The sequence below is a fragment of the Pleurodeles waltl genome, chromosome 6 (genome assembly GCF_031143425.1).
Source record: "Pleurodeles waltl isolate 20211129_DDA chromosome 6, aPleWal1.hap1.20221129, whole genome shotgun sequence".
Classification (NCBI taxonomy): Eukaryota; Metazoa; Chordata; class Amphibia; order Caudata; family Salamandridae; genus Pleurodeles; species Pleurodeles waltl.
Window position 1 is genome coordinate 730,616,542 of NC_090445.1, and position 19,953 is coordinate 730,636,494.

At 47.7% G+C, this 19,953-nt stretch overlaps 1 protein-coding gene across 3 annotated transcripts in view; it reads right to left on the bottom strand.

Annotated features, from left to right (window-relative positions):
• Positions 1-19,953, bottom strand: part of LOC138300212 (restin homolog) — an 898,198-nt gene that overhangs the window by 816,990 nt on the left and 61,255 nt on the right. For all 3 annotated transcript variants that reach the window (XM_069239250.1, XM_069239251.1, XM_069239252.1), the window contains exon 2: positions 4,020-4,107. In XM_069239250.1, the coding sequence (XP_069095351.1) occupies positions 4,020-4,092 (73 nt within the window). In that variant the 5' untranslated portion in view covers positions 4,093-4,107. The remainder of the gene's footprint in view (positions 1-4,019; positions 4,108-19,953) is intronic.

Genomic DNA, 19,953 nt, shown 5'->3' on the forward strand with positions numbered 1-19,953 from the left:
CATTTTCCAAAGAGGACTACTTATGTCTTGCCTGCAATGCAATGCTGATGATTATCCATATGGCTGGCGATAACTGCAAAAAAATGGTTATGGGGACTAGGACTAGTGCAATCTGAGGAGCCTAGTTTGAGAAAAATGTAGTTCTGGACCAACACACCCTTCTTACTGCCCTTTATTACAGGGTGCTAGAACATGATAGATCTCGTAAAAGTGTTCATGAGATCTAAATTGATTCAGAAAGTGTGGGTTAGCCTCACATTCCTAAAAGCAGATCCCCATCTATGGCCATCCGTAGGAGTACAACACGCACCCAACCAAGCTGTGTACCTTTCCTTCAAGAGCTTGGTGCTATACTAAATAATTTCAGTGCTTCTCTGAGAGAGAGAAGGGCAGCATTTTAGGACAAACAAAGCCAGGTACATGCACAAAGAACATAATAGCATGTTAAGGAGCAGGGCACCCACCTCCTTTATACTGATCTGCATGCAGAGTGTGAAGACTTGGCCTGACTAAGACCAGTGTGTACATTACAACCAACGAAAGTCAGTCTCAGGAGCCTGCTACCCATTTATCTTTCAGACTCAAAGTCAACTTCAAGCAAAGTCTGCTTGTCTTGATCCAAAACCCAAGAACGTGAGTGTCTGGCTGCCCTTGGCTACTTCAATCTCCCAGTTACAAAGCTGCTCAACTCGCATGGGTCTGCCTTCTGCTGAGTGCATGATTCAGAATATGCTTGAAAAAACTCACCAAAAGGACTCTGTGGCTAGAAGAGCCTTGTGACCGTCGGTGTTTGTGCGGACTCCTATATCCCTGACTAAATAAGCTTTGGCAAAGCCTCTAGATCTAGCTTTAATGTGCTAGCATATCTAAATGTAAGCATGTGAAAATGCAGTCTGCTTCTGTTGATTGCACAAATATTGATTAGCACGTGAAAGCCAAAACTATTGGCTATGCCAGTGCTGGCAATACGGGTACTAAATGTAGCATATAACTTGCTTTCTGTGTAAAATTCTTATAGGATATTAAGAACTGTATGGGATAAACAGTTTAATGACTTTTCAGATGTATAACAGTTTCTCATGCATTCTAGTAGTAGAACTTCCTAGAAGGTTAAATGATACACAAAACAGCCAATAGTTTGAAGTGAGAAAGAAAAGCTGGTCTGGGTGGAACAAAAGCCCACTCTACGCATATTTTAAAGAACTGGTAAAAAAAAATAAAAAAAAGTTGTGTACACCTGCACTAACAAGCCAAGCCAAAATATAACGAACCCAATACCAATAAACTGCTACTATGTACTGCAGTATGTTGGGATCGGTGTCCCCAAAACACTCCCTGGCTTTCCCCATTGGAAACCTTAATTAAAACTAACCTTTAGAGACTTTTTCCGTACCAAGGATGGAACCACCAATTTAAGGTTGAGGAGCCATTGGCTAAGATTACTAAATCGAGATCGCTTTTCACTGTTTGTAAGGTGTATGAAATTGGGTCTCTAGTCGTAAGAGATTTGCACTCCATCCACGTAGGGACCACAATCCTAGTCAGGGCAAGTAAGATACACACTAAAAGTTTACCTGTGCTCACCCACTGGTAGCCTGGCACAGAGCAGTCAGGCTAAACTAAAGAGGCAATGTGTAAAGTATTTATGCACACACACAGTAACAGTAAAAGCACAGCAAAAGAACTTCACACCAGTTCAGAAAAATAGTCAATATTTATCTGAGTTAAACAAGACCAAAATTACAAAAATCCAAAATACACAAGCCAAGTTATGAATTTTGAAAGATGAAATCAAAATACAGTGCTTAGTAGACAATAACCCCTACCCGGGCTATCTGGTCACGGTGGACTGGGACGCATCCAAAGGTGCAGTCCGACCATGAAGGAGCACAGGCCGGGTACAGGAGTCATGCAGACCCACTGACAGTACCTTTATTACGTCGATGCTCGGTGATAATGTGTTGATCCAAAGGAGGGGATGTGCCGCGCTTGCAGGAGACACATTGTTTCCTGATCGGGCAATGTTGGAGATGCGTCAAGGTCCAGAAGCGTTGAGTACCGGCTCCGATGTGCCGGTGCTGCGTCAGCCAAGCAGGGCCTGCGTTGTAAGTAAAGGTTCTTGCGTCACACAGTCGGCAAACAGTGTCTGCAGCTTTGGTGCAGGGAGAGGTGAAAGCAGAGTTTCTGCAGCAGGATGTGTCTGTTCCAAGTGACGTGTTGGTGTCTTGTGTCAGTTCTTGTGTTTCAGCATCAAACTCATCTCCTAGGACTCAGGACTGGATTTGGCACCACTTGGCAGAGCAGGACTCACAGCAAGGAAGCTAGGTTCTGGTAGCAAGATGCAGGTGAAGTCTTTGATTTCCCTGAGATTTCAGAAACAAGAGGCAAGCTCAGTCAGGCCCTTGGAGAAACTTCAGATTGCAGGTTGTAGAGAGTTAGAGCCAGTCCCTCTCAGACAAGAAGTGATAAGCAGCACGCCAACACAGCAGAGCAAACAGCAAAGTGGCAGTCCCTCCTGACAGCCTGGCAGTCCTTCTTCCTGGTAGAATGTCTTAAGTCCAGAAGTGTTCCGCGTATATGGTATCAGAGGCCCAGTACTTATAGCTAAATGTCCCTCTGAAATGTGGGAGACTTCAAAGAGTGGTTTTAAAGTTTCCCAGTTCCCTTTGGGCCCAGTCCTGCCTGCCAGAAGGTCCGTGGAGGGAGGTAGCTGTCACCTAATCTTACACAGACCAGACGTGGATTGGAGGCAGGCTAAGGCACAGGATGGTTAAAGTAAGGAAATGTCAACTTTCTAAAAGTGGCATTTTCAACCTGCAATTCAAACATATTCACCTTTACCACAATAAGTGTTTTCAAATTTTAAGCCCAGAGATACCAAAGTCCTAAATCCATTTTCTTTCTTTTCCATTCAAAACTACACATTAGAGATGTTTTAAGGCAATCCCATACTAGCCTATAAGAGAGCTAGTCCTAGTGTTTTTCACTACCTGGACATGTTAAACTTAAAAAGTACATGTCCAACTTTTTACATACACTGTATCCTGCCCTTGGGGCTAACCAAGGCCTACCGTAGGAGTGTCTTACATGTAATAAAAAGGAAGAGTTGGGCCTAGCAAGTGAGTACACTTGCCAGGTCGAAATGGCAGTTTATAATGCACACACAGGCTCTTCAATGGCAAGCCTGAGGCATGTTTAAAAGGCTACTTTAGTGGGTGGCACAACCAGTGCTGCAGGCCCATGAGTAGCATTTGACTTCGGGGCCCTGGGCACACATAGTGCACTTCACTAAGGACTTATTAGAAAAACCAAATATGCCAGTCATGGAGAAGCCAATGTTATCATGTTTTAGACACAGAGCACATGCACTTTAGCACTGGTTAGCAGAGGTAAAGTGCCCAGAGTCCTAAAGCCAACAAAAACAGAGTCAGAAAAAGAGAGGTAGAAAAGGCAAAAAGACTGGGGATGACCCTACATAAAAGGCCATTTCCAACATACGTGTAACAGGGACCTTGCATGGTCATTAGACTTTTCTTCCCTGTGACTCAATAGCTACAGTCGGAAAGCTCAATTTCACAGTTTTGCATTAGAATTGAATGTCTGTATGTGTGATCTCCAATAAAATAAAGGGCAATGCCAATTAAAAAGAACCCTCACCTCTGACAGCCCTTTTATTAATTAACGGTTTTAAATTATTTTTTGTTTCTTGCTTAATTCTTACACTTCCTTAAGAGCTTTGTCCTGACTGCATGACCAGAGGAGCTACCAAATACAAGTAGGAACAAGTGTGACTTTGAGTTGAAAAGGGGATTAGAGTCAATAATGTAAGGTCATAAATGGCCAACGTGTGCCTGTCTGCTTTCTCTGTCATTTTGGTGAACTGATGCCCAAGAAGGGAAGGCCTAGGAAAGTCTAGAGAAACCCCCCCTCCCCCCCCCCCTCAGGTAGTAGAGATCCCAACCCATGCCCTGCAAAGGATTTACTCACTCACTCACTTGCTTGCTTGCTTTTTCACTTACCTGGTGAGCTGGCCTCCACAATGATGGAAGAGAAGTTGAATTTCGGCAGCTGCCTACCTCCTTCTGAAGCCATGTCACCACCTTTCACCTAGAAAAGTGAGAATATTTGAAAAGAGTGCCATACATAGAAGGCAAGGTGTAGCACACTCCACCTATTGCATACCTAATGGGACTTGAGGCACATTATCTTCTCATGTAATAAAGAGGGATTCACATTCTCCATGGAGACTAGGTAACTAAGACGAAAAACCTGCCAATGTTTCCTCAGTGGAACATATGATTGGATAACTAAAATGCAATTTAGGTTAATGTCTCAATAGGTACCTTCACTAGTATGAGGTCTACCTCATAGGGACTTGCATTTTGTAATTGTGGGGACAGTTTCTTACGAGAAATATTTATTAGATGCCCCATGTAGACAGCTTCATCTGTCAACTGTCCAAGACCGCTTGTCTACAATACAAGGCACAGAGTGGACTTAAGATCAGCCTCTTGCTTACGATTTGATAGCTTTTTTTTTGTCTCAGTTTGGTTTTCCGCATTCACTGGCTTTCCTCCTTATTTTTTAGTTTGTCCTGACCCTGAAGCATAGCTTATTTACCAGTGTTTAGACCAGATGAAGCGATACTATCACTGCTGACTTAAGGGGACTTTTTACCTTTTATGTTATAGCACTACATGGGCCTGGGAGGGCTTGGCTTGCCTCACTCTCTCACCTATCCACTGTCTTTTTGATTTCCAACACCCCCACACATTCCCTTCTTCCTAGCCCCTTCCTTTCCTACCCTCTGCTTCTATACTATTTTTACATTTTTTAATTGTTTCTGCAAGGGCTCAGCACCTGCAGACTGCTACCAGGCTGCTCGCTTTGTTGCTCGTTTGCGAAACTCGTCCCTTGCCACCAAATCATGTGTTACTGTTTATTTGTATTATTATTATTATTATTATTGCCAGGGCCCACCAGTGACCCACTGCTACCAGGCCGCTTGCTTCTGTGTGTGTGGAAGGAGCATCCGCATATATTTTATGTCTTAACTTACTGTTCCAAAATCAACACCCAACATTGAACCAAAGAGATCATTGATGAGCACCCTTGTGGGAGTAGATAGATACAAGCACAGGCAGCCATATTTGAATGATCTTGGTCATAAAGTATGCCAAAACAAAAAAGCAATGGAAAAGCCAATATCTCTGTGCTAGCATTTGAAAGGTGGGACCTATTCACTTTGGCAATGCTTTCTTGTTAGCGGTTTAGTAAAGTGCCGACTATGCCCAGCAGAAAAGGGCAACAGAGTGCTGAACAAAAGACAGGCACAAGAAAATGAAGACAGTCTCCATGGTAGGAGAGGTATTAAAGGAGAGCATCTGAGACCGAAGCAGTTTGTTGGAAAGACATGGTAAAGTAATTCACAATCCAACAATGGAGGTGACACTAACCTGTAGGAAGCTGGACTGGTGTGTGGTGAACACCAATGGTGTTATCAACTTATACCAGGTCCAGTTATCCCTTATTAGTGAGGTGTAGACAGTGTCTAGGAAGCCAGGGCTCTCTAGAGCAGCCAAGACATATCTAGGAGGCATGCAAAGGTTATGCAATACCACTACAGTCACACAGCAATTACACACATGAAAGAACCACACAGTGTTACAAAAATAAAAGGTACTTTAAAATAGCATCACAGATATTAAAATGCTGTATATGCAATACTCTACTAGGAGGTGAGTAAACACACTATTATGTACACATGAGAAGTGAGTGATTAACCCCTTCGCTGCCAGGCCTTTTCCCCCTCCTGTGCCAGGCCCTTTTTTGCCTATTTGGGGCAGTTCGCGCTTAGGCCCTCATAACTTTTTGTCCACATAAGCTAACCAAGCCAAATTTGCGTCCTTTTTTTCCAACATCCTAGGGATTCTAAAGGTACCCAGACTTTGTGGGTTCCCCTGAAGGAGGCCAAGAAATTGGCCAAAATACAGTGAAAATTTCGTTTTTTTCAAAAAAATTGGAAAAAGGGGCTGCAGAAGAAGGCTTGTGGTTTTTCCCCTGAAAATGGCATCAACAAAGGGTCTGCGGTGCTAAACTCAGCAGCTTCCCAGCTTTCAGGAACAGGCAGACTTGAATCCGAAAACCCAATTTTTCAACACAATTTTGGCATTTTACTGGGGCATACCCCATTTGTGCAATTTTTTGTGCTTTCAGTCTCCTTCCAGTCAGTGACAGGAATGGTCATGAAACCAATGCTGGATCCCAGAAACCTAAACATTTCTGAAAAGTAGACAAAATTCTGAATTCAGCAAGGGGTCATTTGTGTAGATCCTACAAGGGTTTCCTACAGAAAATAACAGCTGAAAAAGAAAAATATTGAAATTGAGGTGAAAAAACCATCAATTTTTCTCTACGTTTTACTCTGTAACTTTTCCCTGCAATGTCAGATTATCGAAAGCAATATACCGTTACGTCTGCTGGACTCCTCTGGTTGCGGGGATATATAGGGTTTGTAGGTTCATCAAGAACCCGAGGAACCCAGAGCCAATAAATGAGCTGCACCCTGCAGTGCGTTTTCATTCTATACCGGGTATACAGCAATTCATTTGCTGAAATATAAGGAGTAAAAAATTGCTATCAAGAAAACCTTTGCATTTCCAAAAAGGGCCCAAGATAAGGTGTTGAGGAGCAGTGGTTATTTGCACATCTCTGAATTCCGGGGTGACCATAGTAGCACGTGAATTACAGGGAATTTCTCAAATAGATGTCTTTTTTACACACACTCCTATATTTGGAAGGAAAAAATGTAGAGAAAGACAAGGGGCAATAGTACTTGTTTTGCTAATCTATGTTCCCCCAAGTCTCCCGATAAAAATGGTACCTCACTTGTGTGGGTAGGCCTAGCACCCGCGACAGGATATGCCCCAAAACACAACGTGGACACATCACAGAAAACAGAGCTGTTTTTAGCAAAGTGACTACCTGTAGATTTTGGCCTCTAGCTCAGCCGCCACCTAGAGAAACCTACCAAACCTGTGCATTTCTGAAAACTAGAGACCTAGGGGAATCCAAGGAGGGGTGACTTGTGTGGCTCGGACCAGGTTCTGTTACCCAGAATCCTTTGCAAACCTCAAAATTTGGCTAAAAAAACACATGTTCCTCACATTTCTGTGGCAGAAAGTTCTGGAATCTGAGAGGAGCCACAAATTTCCTTCCACCCAGCGTTCCCCCACGTCTCCCGATAAAAATGATACCTCACTTGTGTGGGTAGGCCTAGCACCCGCAACAGGATATGCCCCAAAACACAACGTGGACACATCACAGAAAACAGAGCTGTTTTTAGCAAAGTGACTACCTGTAGATTTTGGCCTCTAGCTCACCCGTCACCTAGGGAAACCTACCAAACCTGTGCATTTCTGAAAACTAGAGACCTAGGGGAATCCAAGGACGGGTGACTTGTGTGGCTCGGACCAGGTTCTGTTACCCAGAATCCATTGCAAACCTCAAAATTTGGCTAAAAAAACACATGTTCCTCACATTTCTGTGGCAGAAAGTTCTGGAATCTGAGAGGAGCCACAAATTTCCTTCCACCCAGCGTTCCCCCACGTCTCCCGATAAAAATGATACCTCACTTGTGTGGGTAGGCCTAGCGCCCGCGACAGGATATGCCCCAAAACACAACGTGGACATATCACAGAAAACAGAGCTGTTTTTAGCAAAGTGACTACCTGTAGATTTTGGCCTCTAGCTCAGCCGCCACCTAGGGAAACCTACCAAACCTGTGCATTTCTGAAAACTAGAGACCTAGGGGAATCCAAGGAGGGGTGACTTGTGGGGCTCGGACCAGGTTCTGTTACCCAGAATCCTTTGCAAACCTCAAAATTTGGCTAAAAAAACACATGTTCCTCACATTTCTGTGGCAGAAAGTTCTGGAATCTGAGAGGAGCCACAAATTTCCTTCCACCCAGCGTTCCCCCACGTCTCCCGATAAAAATGATACCTCACTTGTGTGGGTAGGCCAAAGCGCCCGCGACAGGATATGCCCCAAAACACAACGTGGACATATCACAGAAAACAGAGCTGTTTTTAGCAAAGTGACTACCTGTAGATTTTGGCCTCTAGCTCAGCCGCCACCTAGGGGAACCTACCAAACCTGTGCATTTCTGAAAACTAGAGACCTAGGGGAATCCAAGGAGGGGTGACTTGCGGGGCTCGGACCAGGTTCTGTTACCCAGAATCCTTTGCAAACCTCAAAATTTGGCTAAAAAAACACATGTTCCTCACATTTCTGTGGCAGAAAGTTCTGGAATCTGAGAGGAGCCACAAATTTCCTTCCACCCAGGGTTCCCCCACGTCTCCCGATAAAAATGATACCTCACTTGTGTGGGTAGGCCTAGCGCCCGCGACAGGATATGCCCCAAAACACAACGTGGACATATCACAGAAAACAGAGCTGTTTTTAGCAAAGTGACTAACTGTAGATTTTGGCCTCTAGCTCAGCCGCCACCTAGGGAAACCTACCAAACCTGTGCATTTCTGAAAACTAGAGACCTAGGGGAATCCAAGGAGGGGTGACTTGCGGGGCTCGGACCAGGTTCTGTTACCCAGAATCCTTTGCAAATCTCAAAATTTGGCTAAAAAAACACATGTTCCTCACATTTCTGTGGCAGAAAGTTCTGGAATCTGAGAGGAGCCACAAATTTCCTTCCACCCAGCGTTCCCCCACGTCTCCCGATAAAAATGATACCTCACTTGTGTGGGTAGGCCTAGCGCCCGCGACAGGATATGCCCCAAAACACAACGTGGACATATCACAGAAAACAGAGCTGTTTTTAGCAAAGTGACTACCTGTAGATTTTGGCCTCTAGCTCAGCCGCCACCTAGGGAAACCTACCAAACCTGTGCATTTCTGAAAACTAGAGACCTAGGGGAATCCAAGGAGGGGTGACTTGCGGGGCTCGGACCAGGTTCTGTTACCCAGAATCCTTTGCAAATCTCAAAATTTGGCTAAAAAAACACATGTTCCTCACATTTCTGTGGCAGAAAGTTCTGGAATCTGAGAGGAGCCACAAATTTCCTTCCACCCAGCGTTCCCCCACGTCTCCCGATAAAAATGATACCTCACTTGTGTGGGTAGGCCTAGCGCCCACGACAGGATATGCCCCAAAACACAACGTGGACATATCACAGAAAACAGAGCTGTTTTTAGCAAAGTGACTACCTGTAGATTCTGGCCTCTAGCTCAGCCGGCACCTAGGGAAACCTACCAAACCTGTGCATTTCTGAAAACTAGAGACCTAGGGGAATCCAAGGAGGGGTGACTTGTGTGGCTCGGACCAGGTTCTGTTACCCAGAATCCTTTGCAAACCTCAAAATTTGGCTAAAAAAACACATGTTCCTCACATTTCTGTGGCAGAAAGTTCTGGAATCTGAGAGGAGCCACAAATTTCCTTCCACCCAGCGTTCCCCCACGTCTCCCGATAAAAATGATACCTCACTTGTGTGGGTAGGCCTAGCGCCCGCGACAGGATATGCCCCAAAACACAACGTGGACACATCACAGAAAACAGAGCTGTTTTTAGCAAAGTGACTACCTGGAGATTTTGGCCTCTAGCTCAGCCGCCACCTAGGGAAACCTACCAAACCTGTACATTTCTGAAAACTAGAGACCTAGGGGAATCCAAGGAGGGGTGACTTGTGTGGCTCGGACCAGGTTCTGTTACCCTGAATCCTTTGCAAACCTCAAAATTTGGCTAAAAAAACACTTGTCCCTCAAATTTCTGTGGCAGAAAGTTCTGGAATCTGAGAGGAGCTACAAATTTCCTTCCACCCAGCGTTCCCCCAAGTCTCCCGATAAAAATGATACCTCACTTGCGTGGGTAGGCCTAGCGCCGGCGACAGGAAACACCCCAAAGCGCAATGTGGACACATCCTAAATTTTGGAAAAAAACAGAGGTGTTTTTTGCGAAGTGCCTACCTGTAGATTTTGGCCTCTAGCTCAGCCGGCACCTAGGGAAACCTACCAAACCTGTGCATTTCTGAAAACTAGAGACCTAGGGGAATCCAAGGAGGGGTGACTTGCGGGGCTCGGACCAGGTTCTGTTACCCAGAATCCTTTGCAAACCTCAAAATTTGGCTAAAAATACACATGTTACTCACATTTCTGTGGCAGAAAGTTTTGGAATCTGAGAGGAGCCCCAAATTTCCTTCTACCCAGCGTTCCCCAAAGTCTCCCGATAAAAATGATACCTCACTTGCGTGGGTAGGCCTAGCGCCGGCGACAGGAAACACCCCAAAGCGCAACGTGGACACATCCTAAATTTTGGAAAAAAACAGAGGTGTTTTTTGCGAAGTGCCTACCTGTAGATTTTGGCCTCTAGCTCAGCCGGCACCTAGGGAAACCTACCAAATCTGTGCATTTCTGAAAACTAGAGACCTAGGGGAATCCAAGGAGGGGTGACTTGCGGGGCTCGGACCAGGTTCTGTTACCCAGAATCCTTTGCAAACCTCAAAATTTGGCTAAAAAAACACATGTCCCTCACATTTCTGTGGCAGAAAGTTCTGGAATCTGAGAGGAGCTACAAATTTCCTTCCACCCAGCGTTCCCCCAAGTCTCCCGATAAAAATGATACCTCACTTGCGTGGGTAGGCCTAGCGCCGGCGACAGGAAACACCCCAAAGCGCAACGTGGACACATCCTAAATTTTGGAAAAAAACAGAGGTGTTTTTTGCGAAGTGCCTACCTGTAGATTTTGGCCTCTAGCTCAGCCGGCACCTAGGGAAACCTACCAAACCTGTGCATTTCTGAAAACTAGAGACCTAGGGGAATCCAAGGAGGGGTGACTTGCGGGGCTCGGACCAGGTTCTGTTACCCAGAATCCTTTGCAAACCTCAAAATTTGGCTAAAAAAACACATGTCCCTCACATTTCTGTGGCAGAAAGTTCTGGAATCTGAGAGGAGCTACAAATTTCCTTCCACCCAGCGTTCCCCCAAGTCTCCCGATAAAAATGATACCTCACTTGCGTGGGTAGGCCTAGCGCCGGCGACAGGAAACACCCCAAAGCGCAACGTGGACACATCCTAAATTTTGGAAAAAAACAGAGGTGTTTTTTGCGAAGTGCCTACCTGTAGATTTTGGCCTCTAGCTCAGCCGGCACCTAGGGAAACCTACCAAACCTGTGCATTTCTGAAAACTAGAGACCTAGGGGAATCCAAGGAGGGGTGACTTGCGGGGCTCGGACCAGGTTCTGTTACCCAGAATCCTTTGCAAACCTCAAAATTTGGCTAAAAATACACATGTTACTCACATTTCTGTGGCAGAAAGTTCTGGAATCTGAGAGGAGCCACAAATTTCCTTCTACCCAGCGTTCCCCCAAGTCTCCCGATAAAAATGATACCTCACTTGTGTGGGTAGGACTAGCGCCCACGAAAGGAAAGGGCCCAAAACACAACGTGGACACATCACATTTTTTTATAAAAAGCAGTGCCTACCTGTGGATTTTGGCCTGTAGCTCAGCCGACACCTGAGGAAACCTAGCAAACCAGTGCATTTTTGAAAACTAGAAACCCAGGGGAATCCAAGATGGGGTGACTTGCGGGGCTCTGACCAGGTTATGTTACCCAGAATCCTTTGCAAACATCAAAATTTGGCCCAAAAAACACTTTTTCCTCTCATTTCGGTGACAGAAAGTTCTGGAATCTGAGAGGAGCCACAAATTTCCTTCCACCCAGCGTTCCCCTAAGTCTCTCGATAAAAATGGTACATCACTTCTGTGGGTAGGCCTAGCGCCCACAAAAGGAAATGGCCCAAAACACAACGTGGACACAACATATTTTTCACAGAAAACAGAGGTGTTTTTTGCAAGGTGCCTACCTGTGGTGTTTGGCCTGTAGCTCAGCCGGCCCCAGGGGGGGGGGGGGGGCAGAAATGCCCTAAAATAAATTTGCCCCCCCAACCCCCACCCTCCCCCGTCGGGAGCGACCCTTGCCTACGGGGTCGCTCCCCCTGCGTGACATTGGCACCAAAAAACAAATCCCCGGTGCCTAGTGGTTTCTGCCCCCTTGGGGGCAGGTTGACCTAAAATCAGCCAATCTGCCCCCAAGGGGGGCAGAAATGGCCTAAATACAATTTGTCCCTCAGGGGAGCGACTTTTGCCTGATGGGTCGCTCCCCATCTCTAAAAAAAAAAAACAAAGAAAAAAAAAAAGAAAAAAATGAAAAATTCCCCTGGCGCCTAGAGGTTTCTGCCCCCCCCCCCCCCGGGGGGCAGATCGGCCTAATAATAGGCCGATCTGTCCCCCGGGGGGGCAGAAATGTCCTAAAATAAATTTGCCCCCCCAACCCCCATCCCCCCCCCCGGGAGCGACCCTTGCCTACGGGGTCGCTCCCCCTGCGTGACATTGGCGCCAAAAAACAAATCCCCGGTGCCTAGTGGTTTCTGCCCCCTTGGGGGCAGATTGACCTAAAATTGGCCAATCTGCCCCCAGGGGGGCAGAAATGGTCTAAATACAATTTGCCCCCCCAGGGGAGCGACCCTTGCCTGATGGGTCGCTCCCCATCTCTAAAAAAAGAAACAACAAAAAAAAAAAACACAAAAAAAAAATTGCCCTGGTGCCTAGAGTGTTCTGCCCCCCCCCCCCCCCGGGGGCAGTTCGGCCTAATAATAGGCCGATCTGTCCCCCGGGGGGGCAGAAATGGCCTAAAATAAATTTGCCCCCCCCACCCCCCCCCCCCGGGAGCGACCCTTGCCTACAGGGTCGCTCCCCCTGCGTGACATTGGCGCCAAAAAACAAATCCCCGGTGCCTAGTGGTTTCTGCCCCCTTGGGGGCAGATTGACCTAAAATTGGCCAATCTGCCCCCAGGGGGGCAGAAATGGTCTAAATACAATTTGCCCCCCCAGGGGAGCGACCCTTGCCTGATGGGTCGCTCCCCATCTCTAAAAAAAGAAACAACAAAAAAAAAAAAACACAAAAAAAAAATTGCCCTGGTGCCTAGAGTGTTCGCCCCCCCCCCCCCCCCGGGGGCAGTTCGGCCTAATAATAGGCCGATCTGTCCCCCGGGGGGGCAGAAATGGCCTAAAATAAATTTGCCCCCCCAACCCCCATCCCCCCCCCGGGAGCGACCCTTGCCTACGGGGTCACTGCCCCTGCGTGACATTGGCGCCAAAAAACAAATCCCCGGTGCCTAGTGGTTTCTGCCCCCTTGGGGGCAGATTGACCTAAAATTGGCCAATCTGCCCCCAGGGGGGCAGAAATGGTCTAAATACAATTTGCCCCCCCAGGGGAGCGACCCTTGCCTGATGGGTCGCTCCCCATCTCTAAAAAAAGAAACAACAAAAAAAAAAAAACACAAAAAAAAAATTGCCCTGGTGCCTAGAGTGTTCTGCACTCCCCCCCCCCCCGGGGGCAGTTCGGCCTAATAATAGGCCGATCTGTCCCCCGGGGGGGCAGAAATGGCCTAAAATAAATTTGCCCCCCCAACCCCCATCCCCCCCCCCGGAGCGACCCTTGCCTACGGGGTCGCTCCCCCTGCGTGACATTGGCGCCAAAAAACAAATCCCCGGTGCCTAGTGGTTTCTGCCCCCTTGGGGGCAGATTGACCTACAATTGGCCAATCTGCCCCCAGGGGGGCAGAAATGGTCTAAATACAATTTGCCCCCCCAGGGGAGCGACCCTTGCCTGATGGGTCGCTCCCCATCTCTAAAAAAAGAAACAACAAAAAAAAAAAAAAGCAAAAAAAAAATTGCCCTGGTGCCTAGAGTGTTCTGCCCCCCCCCCCCGGGGGCAGTTCGGCCTAATAATAGGCCGATCTGTCCCCCGGGGGGGCAGAAATGGCCTAAAATAAATTTGCCCCCCCAACCCCCACCCCCCCCCCGGGAGCGACCCTTGCCTACAGGGTCGCTCCCCCTGCGTGACATTGGCGCCAAAAAACAAATCCCCGGTGCCTAGTGGTTTCTGCCCCCTTGGGGGCAGATTGACCTAAAATTGGCCAATCTGCCCCCAGGGGGGCAGAAATGGTCTAAATACAATTTGCCCCCCCAGGGGAGCGACCCTTGCCTGATGGGTCGCTCCCCATCTCTAAAAAAAGAAACAAAAAAAAAAAAAAACACAAAAAAAAAATTGCCCTGGTGCCTAGAGTGTTCTGCCCCCCCCCCCCCCCGGGGCAGTTCGGCCTAATAATAGGCCGATCTGTCCCCCGGGGGGGCAGAAATGGCCTAAAATAAATTTGCCCCCCCAACCCCCAACCCCCACCCCCCCCGGGAGCGACCCTTGCCTACGGGGTCGCTCCCCCTGCGTGACATTGGCGCCAAAAAACAAATCCCCGGTGCCTAGTGATTTCTGCCCCCTTGGGGGCAGATTGACCTAAAATTGGCCAATCTGCCCCCAGGGGGGCAGAAATGGTCTAAATACAATTTGCCCCCCCAGGGGAGCGACCCTTGCCTGATGGGTCGCTCCCCATCTCTAAAAAAAGAAACAACAAAAAAAAAAAACACAAAAAAAAAATTGCCCTGGCGCCTAGAGTGTTCTGCCCCCCCCCCCCCGGGGGCAGTTCGGCCTAATAATAGGCCGATCTGTCCCCCGGGGGGGCAGAAATGGCCTAAAATAAATTTGCCCCCCCAACCCCCACCCCCCCCCCCGGGAGCGACCCTTGCCTACGGGGTCGCTCCCCCTGCGTGAGATTGGCGCCAAAAAACAAATCCCCGGTGCCTAGTGGTTTCTGCCCCCTTGGGGGCAGATTGACCTAAAATTGGCCAATCTGCCCCCAGGGGGGCAGAAATGGTCTAAATATAATTTGCCCCCCCAGGGGTGCGACCCTTGCCTGATGGGTCGCTCCCCATCTCTAAAAAAAGAAACAACAAAAAAAATAAAACACAAAAAAAAAATTGCCCTGGTGCCTAGAGTGTTCTGCCCCCTCCCCGGGGGCAGTTCGGCCTAATAATAGGCCGATCTGTCCCCCGGGGGGGCAGAAATGGCCTAAAATAAATTTGCCCCCCCAACCCCCACCCCCCCCCCCGGGAGCGACCCTTGCCTACGGGGTCGCTCCCCCTGCGTGACATTGGCGCCAAAAAACAAATCCCCGGTGCCTAGTGGTTTCTGCCCCCTTGGGGGCAGATTGACCTAAAATTGGCCAATCTGCCCCCAGGGGGGCAGAAATGGTCTAAATACAATTTGCCCCCCAGGGGAGCGACCCTTGCCTGATGGGTCGCTCCCCATCTCTAAAAAAAAAAAAAGAACCCAAAAAAAAAACACAAAAAAAAAATTTGCCCTGGCGCCTAGAGGTTTCTTCCCCCCCTGGGGGCAGATCGGCCTAATAATAGGCCGATCTGCCCCCAGGGGGGGCAGAAATGGCCTAAAATAAATTCCCCTCCCCCCCAGGGAGCGACCCTTGCCTAAGTGGTCGCTCCCTTTGCGTGAAATTCACGCAAAGAAAAAACTCCCTGGTGTCTAGTGGTTTCTACCCCCCTTGGGGGCAGATTGGCCTCATCAAAATAGGCCAATCTGCCCCCAAGGGGGGCAGAAATGGGCAAAATATAATTTTCCCCCAAGGGGAGCGACCCTTGCCTAAGGGGTCACTCCCCACCAAAAAAAAAAAAATGAAAAAAAAAAAAAAAAATGGTCCCTGGTGCCTAGAGGTTTCTGCCCCCCCTGGGGGCAGATCGGCCTAATAGTAGGCCGATCTGCCCCCAGGGGGGGCAGAAAAGGCCTTCCCGAAAATATGCCCCCCTGGGAGCGACCCTTGCCCAAGGGGTCGCTCCCTTTTGTCAATAGCCATAAAAAAAAAAAAAAATCCCTGGTGTCTAGTGGTTTCTACCCCCCTTGGGGGCAGATTGGCCTCATCAAAATAGGCCAATCTGCCCCCAAGGGGGGCAGAAATGGCCAAAATATAATTTTCCCCCAAGGGGAACGACCCTTGCCTAAGGGGTCGCTCCCCACCTCAATAAAAAAAAAATGAAAAAAAAAAAAAAAAAAAAAAAAAAAGAGGTCCCTGGTGCCTAGAGGTTTCTGCCCCCCCTGGGGGCAGATCGGCCTAATAAGGCCGATCTGCCCCCAGGGGGGGCAGAAAAGGCCTTTTCAAAAAAATGCCCCCCCTGGGAGCGACCCTTGCCCAAGGGGTCGCTCCCTTTTGTCAATTTCTACGAAAAAAAAAAAAATCCCTGGTGTCTAGTGGGGTTTCAAAAACCGGATTGCAAGCAATCCGGCTTTTGAAACCCTCGGAGGGACTTCAAAGGGAAGGAAATACTTTTCCTTCCCGTTGAAGCCCCTCCGGGCCTCCCAAGTGATTGAAAAAGAAATGCTTTTGCATTTCTTTTTCAATCGCGCTGGAAGCAGAGCTTCCAGCGCGACGAGGGAGGCCCCTGTGACACATCAGCGCGCGCGCTGACGTCACAGGGGGGGTGGGGGGGGGGTCGGGGGTGGAAGGGGAAGGTCTTCCCCTTCCATCCCCGACTTGGGGGGGGGGAGGGGGGTGCACGGGGGGCGCGCTAGCGCGCCCCCAAGTTCCCCTGTGCCATGGACGAGATGATCTCGTCCAAGGCACAGGGGAACTGTAGCCTTGGACGAGATCATCTCGTCCAAGGCACAGAAGAGGTTAACATAGAAAGCAATAGCAAATAGTAAAAACAATAGTAAATAGTGAAGGCCTTGGGGGTAACCATACCATATACTAAGTAAATGGAATGTGAAAGGCAGTCCCCCACCCAAGGAAGTGAAATCGGTAGAGGGGAGCTAGAGGAACTAGGAACCCCAAAAGGTAAGTACCAGGGTGCCCCCCAACGACCAGGATAGAAGAGGTAAGTACCTACTTTTACCCCAAACCCAGAGGGGAACTTTGGACAAGGATTGTGCAAGACCCAGACAAAACTGGAAGAAACCAAAAGGTGGATCCTGACAACACAAGAGGACCTGCAAAGAGAGGGGCCCAAGTTCGGTTCGAGCAGGAATGTCCGGCTGTGGCAGGAGGAGCCACTACCCAGTCTTTTGTGGATGCAGGACCAGGTCGACGGCGAACGAAGAAAGTTGGCAGTGCAGCACAGGAGAGGAAGGAGTTCCAGAAATGATGCAAGTGATGTCCCGCGTCGGCGGTCGTGTTGAAGTCAGTCAGTGGTGTTGGAAAACGACCAACAATCCTTGACAAATGCAAGAGTCGGTGAAGAAGGTTTTGCAAGGCTGAAGAGGCTGAAGAGGACCAGCAAAGCCCAGAGGACTCGACCCAAGGAGGAGAGTCCGAGGTGACCCTCAGCAGCTGGGAGAGTCACAATAAGAGGAGGCAGTCCCCGCCAGCGACTCACAGGAGTAAACAATGAGGCCCACTCAGCACACCTGGGGAGGCGTCTAACGTCACTGGAGCAGCAGGCAGGAGACTTTGCTTTGCAGGGAAGAGTGCTGGAGGTCGGGGCTACATGGAGCCTGAAGATCCCTGGGAGGAAGAACAAACAAGCCTTGGTAGCTGCAAGAGTCGCAGTGCACAGGGGTACTGTCCTGCGAAGCGAGGGAAGGGCTTACTGTCTCCCAAGTTATAGAGCTGGTAGAGAGGACCAAGGGGACCACCCCAGACCACCACCTGTGATGCAGGATCCAAGCAGCACTGGTCGTCATTGCAGTTGGTAATCTAAAGCGAACACAGGGACTGCAACTCTGCGATGGATACAGACCACTACTGCGTTCACCATAACGTAATCTGATAATTTAGTATTGGGGTACTGAGGAACCCCATTGCCCAGCCCCCAAGAGATAAAAAAAGTAACAAAAAAATCTGTTTACTGTATGGTGAATAAACAAAAGGGGACTAACTCACAAGCAGAATGCAGACATGTCAAGCGAAGCATAAAAGAACAACAGTATCCAGTAAGGTTTTTGAGAAAGCGCCTGGAAGAGATCCATACTAATGCTCAAAAGATACAGAAATTATTGAGGTGTCACCCGGGGCAGCAGCTAACACTGACTTGTCCCTTGTGACCACAAGCATCACTGTGCTACCCGTGGCCTCAGATGATCAACAGCCCAGTTCACGATCAGTATCGTTCAGCTCCTCAGTAGTATCCTACTATGTGTTGAAGGTGGTACGTGCACCTCACTGTCACAATGAGGGGATGGTACAGCTTCTGTGCCTGCGCAAAAGTTGGGACAGGCATAAGAGCCTCTGTATTTGAAACTACTTCTGGGCTTCTGAGGTTGATTGCATGTCAGAATATCAAGGACACAAATATCGACCTGACCAGATTATTGTGAAGGTAGGTATAATTTCAGATGTGCCCAGGTGGTGCTTGTAATATTTTAATTCCACTGATATCCTTTCTTAGATGTTGTCAGTGTCAAAGGTGAAGAATGAATCCCTGCTATGCTATCCACGTGAAAGGCAATTTGATGCCATGTCCTAGGATATCATTTACTGGTGGGGTAGTTGGGAAAAAGGCAGCACGATGCCGCTTCCATATTTTAACGATTTAACATTTATGGAAGACTAGCTTAAAAAACCTTTCTATCTCAGGTAATTTGCATAGTGGAAATGAAGTCGACCTTTCCGTAAACACTTTTAGATGTTATGCTAACAATGATTAAGTGTCATTGGTTTTACACCTGCTGGAGTTTAAATTTAAAACCAGTATCACGCTTCATTTTATTTCAACTAAGCAAAATTAAATTATTATGGACACTCAAGCTCTAAAAATAGAGACATGAGACTGTGTATTTATTTATGATTTTTCCTCAGCACAGGCCTAAGCAGGTGTACGAGCGACGTAAAGTGGGTGTGTAAAATTCGTTATAATATATCAAAACATAGCAGATACGAAAGGTTGCCATAGTTAGGGGGAGATGTTGAATGCAATGAAGCATGGAGAGAGTAGCCGAGAGGTGAACAGGAAGGACAGTATAAAACCTTCATACATAAAGCACGGGACATACCAATAGGGTGCGTTATCTAGCACAAGGTTGCCAGTGGTAGCAGTTAGCTCGTCCGTGGTCAGGAGCTGGATCCCGGCACCGTTGGTTGCTGTCTAACAACCCTGGCAGCCAGTGCATACAGTAGTGCACATGAGATGGGCATGCACAAATGAACATCAGACAGGTGAAAAGCACAGGTGATGAGTGTTTGGATGCTGGATCAAAACCAGAAGACAGGGGAGTGGGGAGTGGGGCTGAACGTAAGCCACCTCACCAATCCTAGAAAACACATAAGACAGACCATGAAAAAGATAGGATAAAGCAACAGATTCAATAGAAACAAGTTTTAACACAACAGTGGAATTATGTTGATGGTTATGTACAGAAGCATTGGGTGTATCTAAACTGCCATTAAGGCATACCTTGAGCGGGGACAATAGCTTGTTGCACTAACATGCAGGCATAATTCTAGTGTATAGCATGAACGGCTTATCAATTCAGATTTTCTTTTGTACAGACTTTGCTGGACAAGGGACAGAAAAAGGTTGAATGTTCAACTACAAGGATATAAAACCAAATCATGTGACATGAAATTCACAAAATGCACAATCAACTTCAGCATTTCAGACTTTTCCGATACGGTAGTTCTTTTCAATTCATTCCAGGGAATAGAGAGATGTTGGATTGGTTCCAGTTCAAGAAGCAGCGAGAAGGTCCTTTCTAAGATTTTGAGATTTTAGTCAGATAGCTCTGGGCGCTGTAATACACAGCCATTTAATCACAGCTCTTGCATCAAGACGAATCCAGTGAAGAAAGAGCGGGCAGACGTGCGATCATCACAGCAACAGAAGACCGAAACCAAACGTACTGGTGCGTTTTGAGTGACTAGGTTGTGCAAATCTGGTGTTAAGGAAATCCCATCAGATCATAATTTGGGCCTTAACATTTTACAATACTGATTACGATATAAATATGGGGTTTATTCCATAATTCTCTGGACACATTTATTTATAAATTCACATGGAAGGGGAAGTGTTCAATGAAAGGACATAAAAGTATATGCTTAG